General features: G+C 37.1%; 2 protein-coding genes across 2 annotated transcripts; one reads left to right on the top strand and one right to left on the bottom strand.

Annotated features, from left to right (window-relative positions):
• The first annotated feature begins 10788 nt into the window (after positions 1-10788).
• Positions 10789-12564, top strand: LOC114544388. The gene is made up of 4 exons (XM_028563043.1): positions 10789-11119; positions 11587-11655; positions 11746-11933; positions 12490-12564. Exons 1-4 carry the CDS (start codon positions 10858-10860, stop codon positions 12562-12564), a joined length of 594 nt encoding a protein of 197 aa, XP_028418844.1. The 5' UTR covers positions 10789-10857.
• An 810-nt stretch (positions 12565-13374) lies between these two features.
• LOC114544386 lies at positions 13375-14781 on the bottom strand. Its single transcript, XM_028563042.1, has 3 exons — positions 14379-14781; positions 13842-13910; positions 13375-13751 (listed from the first exon to the last, which is right to left on the bottom strand). The coding sequence occupies exons 1-3, from the start codon at positions 14638-14640 to the stop codon at positions 13375-13377; spliced, it is 708 nt and encodes a 235-aa protein (XP_028418843.1). The 5' UTR covers positions 14641-14781.
• Between the last annotated feature and the right edge of the window lie 589 nt (positions 14782-15370).

The following is a 15370-nucleotide window of genomic DNA, read 5'->3' as shown; positions in this document are numbered from 1 at the left end:
ACACACCCCTGGGAAAACCCCTGTCAGAATACCTTGAAAGAAAATCCCAGTCAAACTGTTTTGGAAGAATCTATTGAAAATTTGTTGTTCGAGATAGAAATATTGAAAACTAGGATGGATTCAGTGCAATCGACAATTACTAGTGAGGACCAGCATACGCCAATAGTGGCAAATTTAACAAGTGAAATTACTCGGCTTCAGATCGACCTGGAAGAAGAAAAGTTTAAACGGTCTGTCCTTGAAACACAAGTTCAAAGACTCCAAGATGAGCTTAATACAATGAAATCATATCAAAAAGATGATGAGCTGAGTCAACGCAGCTCAGATGCAAGTGTGGTCGAAGTTGCAGCAGTCTATGCGGATCCTCAAGAGGACAGCATCACGCCGTCGCCAATGATGGAACCTACTACAACCACCAAACAAAACCAACCAACTGGCTTTAAAGACCAAATAGAGGAATATAGACGAAAACAAAAACATAAAAGAAGTCTTGGCGGTCATTTTTCATCTGAGTTATCAACTACTCGATATGATGGCCAAGTGCATCCCAAAAAGCTAAGAAAAATGCATTCACGGCAAAAAGCACCTATAGTAAAGCCAGTATCCCATGATAGAAACCAAAGTGTTTCCCTTGTTAAGAATTCTGCAGTCACACAGCAGGTTAATAGTGACACTCAGAAAAATCACCATACTCCTAGAAATAAAGATTCAGGCATACAACAGATTAATAGTAATACTCAGAAAAATCACCATACTATTAGAAATAAAGATCGCAAGAAATCCACCCCTGCCCTTTTTTGGCCCGGCGTGGTCGGTGTGCTAAAGGAAATCGGTGCGACTTCTACCATTCCAATTCGCAGTACTGTGACAAATCCCGAGTATTTTGCCCCTTTTTGCAGAGGAAAGGTTATTGTCTGAAGGATGTCAGATGTGATTTTTTCCACCCTGTCCCTAACAACAAGTCCCTCACTACATTGGATGATCCTTTTTTCTATCGACGAACCTATCCACCCTACCAAGCCAAAATATACCCGTTTGGGTTACCCAACGCACAAAATCCACCCCTAAACATATGGAAGCCACTAAACGTCCCAAAAAAACCAACTTGATCAGAATTCCTTGCCTACCAATGAATCCCACTCCCAGACAAGTCGGTAATTCCATCGATTCGACAAACCAAAACAACACCCACTATGTCCCTGCTTTTCTCTTATCTAATGTAATGTCATTAGCCCCAAAAATTGATGAAGTACAAGATGTTGCCCGACACGGAAACTACCAATTCATTAGCATAGTGGAGACTTGGCTACAGAGTCATATACACGACAATGTAGTCAATATCGAAGGATATAACCTCATCCGCAGAGACAGAATTAACGGCCAACACGGAGGCGTTTGTACTTATATTGAAAATACGATCGGTTTTGAGTTAATAGAAAACTTAACTAATGACTTGTTTGAGGTGTTATGGATCAAAATGCTGATGCCTAGACTGCCGAGAAGATTTAATAGCTTGGTCGTCGGGACCTTATACCACCCCCCAAGTGCTGACGACTCAGCAATGCTGGATTATTTATCCAACTGTCTCTCTACATTGGAATCATGCTATCCTAATTGTGGTTTTATTATTCTGGGCGACTTTAATCAGTTAAATATCAACCGATTAAAACTAAGCTATAACCTACGTCAACTTGTTAACTTTCCAACACGTGGCAGAAATACTCTTGATCTCGTCTTGACAAATCTTTACGAATACTACGATCAACCGGTAAAGTATGCACCATTCGGTCTCTCTGATCATATGTCTGTAGAATTTAAACCAAAAGAACGATGTCAACCCTAAAGAGCGCAGAAAAGAGTGGTGAAGAAAAGAGATCTACGTCCGAGCTCCCGTCTTGCATTCCGTAAATATTTGGAACTGTTGGACATTCCCAGCATGTTTGACAAAGCCCCTTCTTGCACAGAAAAAATCTCCCTCTTGGAAACCATTGTAACTACTGGTCTGGATTATATTCTCCCACTGCGCTCAACTACATCTCGGTGTAATGAACCTCCCTGGATGAACTCAAAATTATCATTATTAATTAAGAAACGCCAGAAAGCTCTTAACCAAGGAAATATTACCCAATTCAAGTACTTGAGAAATAAAGTAAACCGCAAAAGGAAAAGTTGTCGTGCGAAGCATTATGAAAACAGCATTCAACATCTTAAAGAATGTAAACCATCCTCTTGGTGGAATGAGGTTAAGAAGCTCAGTGGAGCAAAATCTACTAGCGGAAATAACGAAGAAATCCTTAAAGCCTTAAGACCTGATCAACACCTTACGGAAACAGATAAAGTAGATATTGCAAACGAGATAAATGATTCTTTTCTTTCCCCAATGGCTGAATTTACTCCTCTCACTCCAGAGAATTACCAAGATCTGTTATTTGGCGCAGCTAATGATTCTACTGTCACAATTGCTGCAGGAGACGTATTTAAAAAAGTCAACGCTTAATCCAAGGAAAGCCCACGGCCCTGATGGAATACCAACATGGGTGTTAAAAGAGAATGCTGATTTATTGGAACTTCCAGTCAAAGAGATCCTAGATAGTTCTTACCGCGAATGCCGTATTCCACAATCTTGGAAAGAGGCCGACATTATTGCTATCCCTAAAAAGAAACCCATAACTGACATTAATAACAACCTACGTCCAATATCATTAACACCTATTTTATCAAAACTGGCCGAAGAATTCGTGGTTGAACAGCACCTAAAACCTGCGGTATTAGCCACAATTGATAAAAGGCAATTCGGATCCATCCCGAATTCAAGCACTACGTATGCCCTTATCAGCATGTTGCATTTTTGGAATAAAAACACGGACGGAAATGGCTCTACAATCAGAATTATGCTTTTTGACTTTCGTAAAGCTTTCGACATGATAGATCATCATATCCTCGCACGAAAACTGTTAAAATACAACATCTCAAAACCTATATTGCATTGGATCTTAGACTTCCTCACTGATCGCAGTCAGAGAGTTAAACTTAGCGATGACTGTTTTTCCGAGTGGAAGGCTGTGCCAGCGGGTGTCCCCCAGGGGACAAAATTAGGCCCTTGGCTTTTCTTAATCATGATGGACGACCTTGATGTTGCTGACAACAAGAACCTTTGGAAATACGTAGACGATTCAACTATGTCTGAAGTCATAAATAAAGATCAACCTAGTATAATGCAAGCGTATGTCAACGAATTCTCTTCAAAATCCAGAAGTGATGGTATGCAGTTAAAAGAGTCCAAATGCAAGGAACTTCGAATAAGTTTCTCAACTGTAAAGAGAGAGTTTGATCCTATTATTATCAACGACAAAAACATCGAAGTAGTCCAGTGTGAAAAACTACTCGGTTTAACCATCTCCGACAACCTCAAATGGAATAAACATATTGAGACTGTATGCAAGAAGATTTCAACTCGTCTATACTTCTTGCGACAATTGAAACGGGCAAAGTTACCATCCAAGGATCTTCTCTTGTTCTATGTTACTTGTATTCGGCCGGTTGCTGAATACGCGTGCGAAGTATTCCACGATTCCCTTACAAAATACCTGTCAGACGATCTCGAAAGATTACAACGCCGAGCTTGCAGAATAATCCTCCCCGAACATTCGTACGAGGATGCACTTAATCAACTAGGTCTCTTGTCACTGTTCGATCGAAGACAAAATTTGACCGATAAACTTTTTCGGCAAATTGTTAATGATCCGCAAGACAAATTACATCATTTATTACCAGCATTAAATTTATCTGAGGCATCTCTGAGAGAAAGAATATTTCAAGTTCCAAACTGTAGAACATTTAGATTTAAAAACGATTTTATCAATTTCAATTCTAGTAAATACGTATAATATATCTGAGACACTAAATAATGTAAATAGATAGTTTTACCAATTGAACCTCCTCTTTTATGGATTTTAATAACATAGATCATACTTTTTGTAACACTTAAGGTTTTTCAGCCGGAGCCTATTGCCGAGGCTGCAAGTTTTAAGTCAATAAACCATCTATCTATCTATCTATCTATCTATTATGAAATCAAACCATAAAAACTTGTTAAATAAGCGATCAGAGCTGTTCAAGAAATGTCCCCACAATGACCGGTACAAAGCTGGAAAATTTCATCGTGCGCGCGTGCAGCAAGATCAATTGAAAATCACGAAATCAAGCAAGAGAAATAAACGGACATAATCGCCTGATGATCGATCGTTAAAGATCGCGAAACTCTGAGTAGCGAAAAATCATTGTAATTTTAAGATTTTAAATAATAATATATATATATATATATATATATTATATATATATATTATATATATATACACTATATATATATATATATAACATATTCTATAGATTAAAAAAGTAAAAAACCACCCCTCGTTTATCGTGAGTGAAATTCAAGTTCGAAAGATTCAAAATAATTTGAAAGTCTCGCGCAAACTCCACGACAAACGCTCGTGGGCAACATTGCAGGGGGGGGTTATTATTTTCACGAATACATTTCTGGTTTATTTTTTTAGCTTTGTAAAAGCAAGAACATGAAATTTAAACGCTGGAGACTTGTTAATTTTCTTATGAGAAATATTAACAGCAAAAACGGACAAATTTTACTCGGGTTGTTGACTGATTGTGGTTGTGAACAAATGTATGCTTGAATTTTCGTCCCCCCGGAATGCTGTCATTACAGGAATACAGGTCCTAGACTAACATCATTAAACAATGTAGTCAAAACCAAAACCAATTAATGCTCCAGTGCATACGTGACAAAAACAAAAACAAAAACAAAAACAAGAAACTCCTCACAGGAGTCTGAGACGAGGAAAAATGCCCTTATAAATCCGCCATTTTTGGAGACAAATTTTTATTATGGAAGAGGTATCAGTGCGCATTCTATGTCTATTATTTCTATGGCTTAACATCAAAACTTTGCACTATTCGGCTTCGCGATATCTAGTTCTGCTTATACATTTAATTAATGCATGTGCATTTTTTGTTTTTAGTTTAATAAGAAAGAAAACCTTTTGATCTGGCCAATTTCAACATGTCTTCGGAATTCATCTTCTAAAATGCAATTGGTATGTTGTTAGTATCATTTGCTGCCAACAAATTTTTATTGTGACGACTTTCATAGGATGGATCTGCATGTTCTAAGTGTGAACCAAACTTAAGTGAAACTATAGGTGTCCAAGGATAGTTGAAATTTATATAGATATTGCTAAGCAACCAGACATTTGTCCCACATAAACGTTTTGACTTATGCCAGTAAAAATGTAAAGAACTAGGTTAAACATAACCCTTAATCAAACAGGAGATTACTCAAAGTACTTAAATTACGTTAGCCCCGATATTGTAATACTAGATTATAAATTTAGTTGCTCAAGCAAAGCGGGCGTTATTTTATCAGTTTAGTATTACAGGGTTCGGCAAAAAACACCATGTCTCATCTCTTCGTCAAACAACTGTGACTACATGAACTACATGTATATGATAGCAACAACTGATTCGTCATTTCCAAAGAATAGCCAAAATAGTTGCGTTGTAAATAATGGAAATAAAAAACCGCGGTGAATATTATGTCAATGATGTGAATACAAAGCAATATACTTATTTTAAAATCAATACTGTATAAATCAATAAATAAAGCAAGTTAAACTGATTTAAAAACGTTACATTTCTGATCATGTACAAAAAATTACTATACGCGTAACTCAAACTACCCCGGGAAAGTTTACACTATGAATGATTGACGGATTGTCTGACTCGTCTGAATTTTCGCCACTTAGGACAAAGAAACTTTGCCCTAAAAAAGCAGTCCCCTCGACTGTTCACATGCAAGCTTTAAAGAGGCCGGAACTAACTCTTCTAACAGGGAGATTATATAACTGTTGTATTTGAGTACCTCTGCCATGCTGGGCATGAGTGATTCTATATTTTAAGTTTGCATGAAACTCTTTTTTGTTGCAGTAAATTTTGCATAGGTTGTTCCTGATGGGATGCTGGTGTTTTTCCCGTCCTATGGAACCCTTGATACAGCACTGAGACATTGGCAGGCTTAGCTATAGATTTAACGATGCTGTAGTTTCTGATAAACGAACGAATTAACAGACGAATTAAAAATATTTTTCCAAGTTCGTCCAGACGAATTGTTCGTCCTCAACACTAATGTGATTTTTATACAGATTAATCTTACTGGACCTTTTGGTAGCTAGTTCCTCCTTTGCCTTAGGTCGAAATTCACTCGCCTCGTTTGTTGACGAAACTGATAGGAACGATGTTTCATATCCTAGTCCGTTACGTTAATTCACAAAGATTATTCTTTGTTAGTAAGAGTTCTTGTCTATGGAACCGACGTGAGACAAGAAAACTATTTTTGTTGAGCCGAGACGGAAAAGGGAATTTACAGAGCTTGGTTCTATTTCCATGCAGCGAAATCTTAAAACTAGGCTTTGTAACGAGTAAATATATAGTTAAACAGTTCATCTGTACGTTTTTACCACGACGAAAAACGGGTCATTTTGATCTGTAGGTTATGTTCAACTAAATAATTCTTAATGAACAGGCTGATTGAGATTTATCTTAGGATTTGGTCTGTTTTAGGCACTGGAAGGATTTTATGAAAAAGTCTGCAATCCAGAGAACAAGGGTGCTGTGTTTCTTGCCGTTTGCCTAGGAAAGGTATGGTGTCTACCGCATTTTTCCAACGTATTAATACCAAAGTCATTAAACACAGAAAGTTAAGACAGCTTGTCAGGCTGTACAGTAATAAGCTCTTGGTTAATCAGCTGAAATCTTGTCAGATTTGGTGGAAACAGGTGATAATTTCATGTCCAGAGTCAACGAATATTATCTTTGATTCTAACCCTCTATTATAAGTAGTTGGGCAAGAGTTAGGGTGAGGTTTAGTATAAAAATTAAGTTACGATTATTTTTGTGGAGCTTGGACATGAAACGAGCTATGGACATGAAACTATGATCGAATACAAGTCAAACACATCCGGATAGCAGATCGTAAAAAGAATTGATACAAGCCTCAGATGTTTTACAAGAAACTCGTGTGTTTCTCACGTTTAGTTCAGCGAAGGTGTTGACTTCAGTGATATCAACGGTCGTGCTGTCGTCACAACTGGTTTACCTTATCCACCGGATTTTGATCCAAAGGTTTGGTTTTCGATTAACAACCTAGCTAATGCTGTTTTAATATTCGCAAAATTAAATTGGAAAATGAGTCTTTTGATTATCGCTCAGCCGATAATAGGAATACGTTGAGATTTGTGGTTACTTAAGTTTGATTTATTAATAATATGGCTTTTCAAGATCTCTACTCTGATTGGTTGGTCGTGAAACACACATCCGTCGGCCAATAATCAGTTATTATTACCCCAGTTATGGTAAAAATCTATTATCTCTAGACATCTTTTCCCAAGTTCAAAAACATTTTTTGTTTTCCCTCGCATTTCAGGTGGAATTGAAAAAAACAACTCCTAGATGAGGTGGTAAACAAAAGAGAATTTAAGGTTGGTTATAAAGTGGTTCTAATCATCATAATTTCTTTAATAGAAATAAACTATTAAAATTGTTTTGTGTTTTTACAATCCTATACGAAATGAGAAATATGTGGCAATTCCGGACTCCAAAGTCAATTTAGCCCGTATTCAAATAGGGAAACTCTTGTGCTGAGAATTTTATCTGAAGCTCTATCAATTCAAATCCTGACTGTGATCTCAAAGTCATATATCATTGTTTATACCATCACTACCACAATAGTTTAATAAACTTCTTCTGAGTCAGGAACAAATGTAGGTACTATTTGACTCATAACCTTGTATTTTCAGGGATTAAATTATTGGTCAACAACGGTATGGTCAGCAGGCATCTCGAGCTGTCAATCAAGCCATCGGTCGTGCATTACGTCATAAAGAAGATTATGGAGCCATACTCCTTTGTGACGAGAGGTGTGTTTCTTAAACTTTAACATGGTCCAACAAATTTTGGATGAGAATTACCGAAAACTCTGCCAAATGACCCTGCATATCCGTTCTAATCTGATACACAGCTTCTGGTCTACGGGTACAGTAGCCTTATTTTGTTCAATGAATCTCCATCGGACTTCATATCTAAAATGCGTTTCCAGTAGTCAAACTTTGACCTGTTGGGGCAAACAAGATTTTTATTATAAAACATGTAAACAGCTTGAATTTCTATTGAGCAAAATAAGGCTACCCATACCCGTAGACTGCTTCAGGGTGAATTAAACTTTTAATACTTAGTGGGAGGGACGTTTTCAGTTAAAACGTGACTTTTCTGTCTAATTTAAACTGTTATATGATTAGTCCTTGCACCGCCAAACCAGGTCAGATGAGATCCATTTAGGCAAGCGAGTTTGTTGAATTGACGGAGAGACAACAATTTAAACTTAAACAAAAACTACCCCGTATTTTGGTTTTTGTGTCTTTAAGATCTGAACACCAAAATAACACGTTACATCTCCAAGCGCTTTTTAAATATCGATGTTGTCTATATTGTGGAAATCCCATCTTTTCATGTCTAATGAACGTGTCGCTCTTGGGCCAGCTGTTTGTAAAATGGATGAAGTTATCACCTGGATAGTTTTTTTCAAACGTAGAAAGGACCTACTGACCAACTAACCTAGCATGACCAACTGATTGAGCCTTACAAATTTATTTAAAATAGTTAAAAAATACATATATGTGATATATATTACGAAATTTAGTTTTAAAAATTTTAGCTTTTTAATTCTTTTTCAGTTTGCGCGAATTTTCGGCTGAACTTTGCCCGAACTTTTTAGTTCTCGAAATTTTGTCTCGTACACCTATGGGGACGAAGCAGGAAAACTGTTACAATTTTTCTATGGCTTTTCCAATTAAACAGCTGAGAAAAAATTGGTTCACCTTCTGTAGCCTTTATACTCCTGTCACATGAATCCTGTGCCCAACGGTATATTTATGTTTGGATTTCAGCAACTATTGAGGCGAGCACATCCACAGATTCAGCCAACGAGCGAACAGTCGCGTTGTTCATCGACTGTTTGTTCAACTTTAAGGTTTTGAATGCTTTCTGCACTATCAGATTGAACACTTGACTGCGTTTGTTTCGCCACGGTATATAGAACCGCCAGGCAGCATAACCTCGCCGGTTTATAGATCGACTGTCATCAACAGTGTTGAATTCTCAGTGTTAGTAGCCCTGTCTACGCTAGCAGTCACGCTTGCAAGATCACACATAGCTTCACCCGAGTACGAATTTCTTTCGCATTCTTTCCATCAACTACCAGGAACTTTGTGTTTTTTAGCCAGAGAATCGTAAAACCTTCCGCCTCAAAAAGTCTCATTTCATTTGCTGGCGATGACCACGTTCCTCTTAGGATAAGACCATCCCTTACGAATTCTTTCAAGCTGTACTAGCTAATTGCGAGTACTTCAGCATAAATATGTTCACTACTTCATTCTCGAAAATTCTCATTACCACGCGCTCTTTTTGTTGATATTGTCGCTGACTCAATGTCTCGCTTGCTCACCAAAACTCGCGTGCGCAAAAGTATTAATTATCCACGTCAACAAAGGACCGCTCATTTCTCCAAATATTTCGAGAGGCTCACATTTCGCGAATAGTTCGTTGCAAATTGTTTTCAAAAGCGTTGTTATTTTGTGGTTCACTATTCTATATTGAAATTATCGAGAAAATGTAAGTATATTTTACGATTTTGGGTAAAAACACTGTGGTGTATTCATAATTTTTTTTGTCTCAGTTCATTTATACCACATATTAACCGAATTTGAAGTCCGTACTAGAAGAATATCAGACCGAGGTCTTGACAGTACGGACCGAGCAATAGCGAGGTCCGTACATAAAAGACCGAGGTCTGATATTTTTCCAGTACGGACCGAACGTATTCGGTTAATAAGGGATTTATTATATTGCATACAGCATTTAGTTTATTTATTTATACATTGCGCTGCAGTTGCAGCATTCTTGCCGGCTTTTTCGCCAGGCAGTCGCCAAGCAAGCACTGAAGCAGCTTCCGAAACTTTGTTTTTTGCTCGTTAAATAAGAATGATACAGTATTAAATATAAACAAAAGTCAAAGATGAATAAATATAATATTCACATGTACCAAATAATGCTCTTCTTCGTCCATTCTCCGTCGATATTTTTCGTGTCAAAAATAAAAGTGCAAGCTTGTTTTTGTTCAAAAATACGAGAGTTGGACCGTTACTACGGCAACGGTCTAATACTGGGGGATTCCAGACCGGCAAAGAACACACAGCGCACGCCATTTTAGTCACGAGACCGCGTGCCATATAATAATGCGTATTATTAAGTGGCTTAATATAAAAAATATAAAGGGAGGAACGTGTTACCACAGTTCCGCTTGTGTTTTGGAAGGAAGAGAATTTAGTTCACTTTCGAAAGCGAGGAAGTAAACTGGACGTTTTTATATTTGATTTAAGAGTAGAAATCGAAACCATACTAAAATACGGCAGCTTAGCGCAACGAATAAAGTAAACGCGCGCGCAAATAAAAACGCGCGGGTAACTCCCCAACGCACGTACCACGTCAAATCACAGCTTTGTAATCGGAATTTTTCTGTAACTCTTTTACATTTAGGCGTATGAATGGCCTAGAATTGAATTCTGTGTTTCACTCTCTAAACGTGTACAACATGGTCTCTTCCTTGGATTTATAATAATTATAAAATGGTCTTCGCCTTCGATTTACAATTATGTTTTTAAAATTGTAGAGCACTGATTGCTCTCCCCAGCCTTATGCTCGGTGCGCGTGTGAGGCACGGATGAGAGCAATATGGCGGAAAGCAAGAGTGGCCGAAAGAAGAAAACGTCGGCTGAGCACATGGCTCGCCTGGCAGATATGGTGCGAGAGAACAGCCAGAAGAAAAAGAAACCTGTTCAGGTTGTTTTCAAGAGACACCCATCTACAGGAATGCGGATCCACACGTCTAAATACAGACCTGGAAGAAAAAATATAAGACCTACGGCTACGGCTACAGGAAAGCGACCAGCATGCCTGTCTCCTGAAAGAACATTGGAAGAACGCGAGTTGTCCGGTGTGTATTTACTTATTTTTAACTGTAAGACTAACTAAATTTACCGGCTATTTTTCAATCAAATAACTACTCAGTATTTTAGTGAAATTACAAATTTATATGCCTACAATTAGCACAATACTTTTCATGATTTCATGTGCATGTATTAAATTTGATGTATATATATTTTGTGTAAATGCTGCATTTCTCATTGAGTCTCTTATTTTAATACATTTTAGAGTTTCTAACATTCCCTAAAACTGTATTCCTTATTTTTGACAGTGTCTAGTGCATAGTTTAACTACTTTCAGTAGTTTTAGGTGTTATAATATCGTATACACATTATATACATATTTTATAGCAATTTTGCAGGTAGACTTGTGGTAAATATGCTGTATGTAGGCCTACAAATATATACTTACGTATAAGATAATTTAATATATATCACTTCTTATTGTTATTAAATAATATCCCTTTATATTTGATAGGAGACATCTCCTGGGATAGTGAAATGTGCACAGAAATTGATAGTGACCATGATTCCATTTGTAAAAGTGGTAAGGCAATTTATCTATCTGGTATCATGTTGACTTCCACATTATACAGTAAGTACTAGACTAAACATTCTTTGCCACATTTTAACACAGATGCATTGGATAACCTCATAATTGAAACCCAGATGTTTCTGGATAATTGCAAGAAGAAAAAGGTTATGTCCTGGAAAGAACGAAAGAAGAATGCCAACATTTGCTGGGAATCGTCCAGGCCTAAGATCTTCAAGGCAATGGTAGAGATGCAAACCCCCGGTGAAGCTTTGTGCAGTATTTGTGAGGAGGTACCTGCATTAATCCGCTGCTTTCAATGTATTGGAGGTCACCAAAACTTTTGTGGATCTTGTGATGTCGATTGGCATAGGATGCTACCATTTCATGACAGAGAGATTTTTCAGGCTGGGTATTATGAATATGTACCATCTACAATGGGTTTAAGTAATGAATCCCAAGTTATCACCATCAGTAAGTAAGAAGCATAAATGCAAATGCTGTGACTTGGCAACCTCTTACAAAAAATTCCACATGACTGTGTTCCAAAATCACATGTGATTTTGGAACACAGTCATGTGGACTTTTTTTAGGGGACATTTGGCCTCATTATTACCTATTAAAAGTATTATATAAATATTCTTATTCAATAGCAAACCACAATATACAAGTTACAGTACTCTATATAGGTCAGGTTTCACACTGCATGGTGGTCAAAGTCAAAAGTGTTCACTCTGATAGATGAAAGTATCAAGACAAGAATCAATATCATTTACCAGTTATAACTGCATGTTGATAACGAAATGTTCTTGCCATAAATTGGTTTATAATGAAAACTACCTAATGTAGATATCAACACTAATGGGATTTTGCCAGGAACGTTTGTCTTATCGTTCAGTTGGCAGAGTGAAAGATAACAATTAGGTGCCAAATAAAGTGGTCTGGGATAATAAATTGGTAATGCAGGCAAACAAAATACACAATACAGTTCTTTACTGAAAAGCTCCAATGTCAAGTGTACAGTACTAATATTCTGGAAGCTACATGTAACAAATTCAGTACAGAACCTCTTAGAGTAATAACAATTATCTGGCCATCACTGAATATTGGGTCAAATCCATTGTTTTCATCACAGCTTGGGCACTTCTTAGGCTTTCGATAAACAGGAACAGACTTTTCTATTAAGAGAACATTGTATATACAGAATAAATAATGTTTACTGGTACAGCATATTTTGTACAGCAAAAACTCTGTACGGTAGTTACTTTCAGAGTAGAATCTCAGGTACATGTTAAATTGCAAAATTTAGACACCAAATGTTTTATACAAATATCTGTCAATTGAAAAGAAAGATATCTACATTAGGTAGTTTTCATTATTAAACCAATTTATGGCAAGAACATTTCGTTATCAACATGCAGTTATAACTGGTAAATGATATTGATTCTTGTCCTGATACTTTCATCTATCAGAGTGAACACTTTTGACTTTGACCACCATGCAGTGTGAAACCTGACCTATATAGAGTACTGTAACTTGTATATTGTGGTTTGCTATTGAATAAGAATATTTATATAATACTTTTAATAGGTAATAATGAGGCCAAATGTCCCCTAAAAAAAGTCCACATGACTGTGTTCCAAAATCACATGTGATCACATGTGATTTTGGAACACAGTCATGTGGAATTTTTTGTAAGAGGTTGCCAAGTCACAGCATTTGCATTTATGCTTCTTACTTACTGATGGTGATAACTTGGGATTCATTACTTAAACCCATTGTAGATGGTACATATTCATAATACCCAGCCTGAAAAATCTCTCTGTCATGAAATGGTAGCATCCTATGCCAATCGACATCACAAGATCCACAAAAGTTTTGGTGACCTCCAATACATTGAAAGCAGCGGATTAATGCAGGTACCTCCTCACAAATACTGCACAAAGCTTCACCGGGGGTTTGCATCTCTACCATTGCCTTGAAGATCTTAGGCCTGGACGATTCCCAGCAAATGTTGGCATTCTTCTTTCGTTCTTTCCAGGACATAACCTTTTTCTTCTTGCAATTATCCAGAAACATCTGGGTTTCAATTATGAGGTTATCCAATGCATCTGTGTTAAAATGTGGCAAAGAATGTTTAGTCTAGTACTTACTGTATAATGTGGAAGTCAACATGATACCAGATAGATAAATTGCCTTACCACTTTTACAAATGGAATCATGGTCACTATCAATTTCTGTGCACATTTCACTATCCCAGGAGATGTCTCCTATCAAATATAAAGGGATATTATTTAATAACAATAAGAAGTGATATATATTAAATTATCTTATACGTAAGTATATATTTGTAGGCCTACATACAGCATATTTACCACAAGTCTACCTGCAAAATTGCTATAAAATATGTATATAATGTGTATACGATATTATAACACCTAAAACTACTGAAAGTAGTTTAAACTATGCACTAGACACTGTCAAAAATAAGGAATACAGTTTTAGGGAATGTTAGAAACTCTAAAATGTATTAAAATAAGAGACTCAATGAGAAATGCAGCATTTACACAAAATATATATACATCAAATTTAATACATGCACATGAAATCATGAAAAGTATTGTGCTAATTGTAGGCATATAAATTTGTAATTTCACTAAAATACTGAGTAGTTATTTGATTGAAAAATAGCCGGTAAATTTAGTTAGTCTTACAGTTAAAAATAAGTAAATACACACCGGACAACTCGCGTTCTTCCAATGTTCTTTCAGGAGACAGGCATGCTGGTCGCTTTCCTGTAGCCGTAGCCGTAGGTCTTATATTTTTTCTTCCAGGTCTGTATTTAGACGTGTGGATCCGCATTCCTGTAGATGGGTGTCTCTTGAAAACAACCTGAACAGGTTTCTTTTTCTTCTGGCTGTTCTCTCGCACCATATCTGCCAGGCGAGCCATGTGCTCAGCCGACGTTTTCTTCTTTCGGCCACTCTTGCTTTCCGCCATATTGCTCTCATCCGTGCCTCACACGCGCACCGAGCATAAGGCTGGGGAGAGCAATCAGTGCTCTACAATTTTAAAAACATAATTGTAAATCGAAGGCGAAGACCATTTTATAATTATTATAAATCCAAGGAAGAGACCATGTTGTACACGTTTAGAGAGTGAAACACAGAATTCAATTCTAGGCCATTCATACGCCTAAATGTAAAAGAGTTACAGAAAAATTCCGATTACAAAGCTGTGATTTGACGTGGTACGTGCGTTGGGGAGTTACCCGCGCGTTTTTATTTGCGCGCGCGTTTACTTTATTCGTTGCGCTAAGCTGCCGTATTTTAGTATGGTTTCGATTTCTACTCTTAAATCAAATATAAAAACGTCCAGTTTACTTCCTCGCTTTCGAAAGTGAACTAAATTCTCTTCCTTCCAAAACACAAGCGGAACTGTGGTAACACGTTCCTCCCTTTATATTTTTTATATTAAGCCACTTAATAATACGCATTATTATATGGCACGCGGTCTCGTGACTAAAATGGCGTGCGCTGTGTGTTCTTTGCCGGTCTGGAATCCCCCAGTATTAGACCGTTGCCGTAGTAACGGTCCAACTCTCGTATTTTTGAACAAAAACAAGCTTGCACTTTTATTTTTGACACGAAAAATATCGACGGAGAATGGACGAAGAAGAGCATTATTTGGTACATGTGAATATTATATTTATTCATCTTTGACTTTTGTT

This window comes from Dendronephthya gigantea, unplaced genomic scaffold (assembly GCF_004324835.1).
Source record: "Dendronephthya gigantea isolate DGI-Jeju-01 unplaced genomic scaffold, DenGig_1.0 000760F, whole genome shotgun sequence".
NCBI classification, from domain to species: Eukaryota; Metazoa; Cnidaria; class Anthozoa; order Malacalcyonacea; family Nephtheidae; genus Dendronephthya; species Dendronephthya gigantea.
This window is presented reverse-complemented; position numbering and strand designations above follow the sequence as displayed.

Bases quoted from the DNA above. Each gene is read 5' to 3' on its own strand.
- LOC114544388 (XM_028563043.1), top strand. From the start codon at position 10,858: ATGGCGGAAAGCAAGAGTGGCCGAAAGAAGAAAACGTCGGCTGAGCAC. The intron at 11,120-11,586 runs GTGTGTATTTAC...TATATTTGATAG, and splicing joins GGAAGAACGCGAGTTGTCCG to GAGACATCTCCTGGGATAGT. The intron at 11,656-11,745 runs GTAAGGCAATTT...ATTTTAACACAG, and splicing joins TGATTCCATTTGTAAAAGTG to ATGCATTGGATAACCTCATA.
- LOC114544386 (XM_028563042.1), bottom strand. From the start codon at position 14,640: ATGGCGGAAAGCAAGAGTGGCCGAAAGAAGAAAACGTCGGCTGAGCAC. The intron at 13,911-14,378 runs GTGTGTATTTAC...TATATTTGATAG, and splicing joins GGAAGAACGCGAGTTGTCCG to GAGACATCTCCTGGGATAGT. The intron at 13,752-13,841 runs GTAAGGCAATTT...ATTTTAACACAG, and splicing joins TGATTCCATTTGTAAAAGTG to ATGCATTGGATAACCTCATA.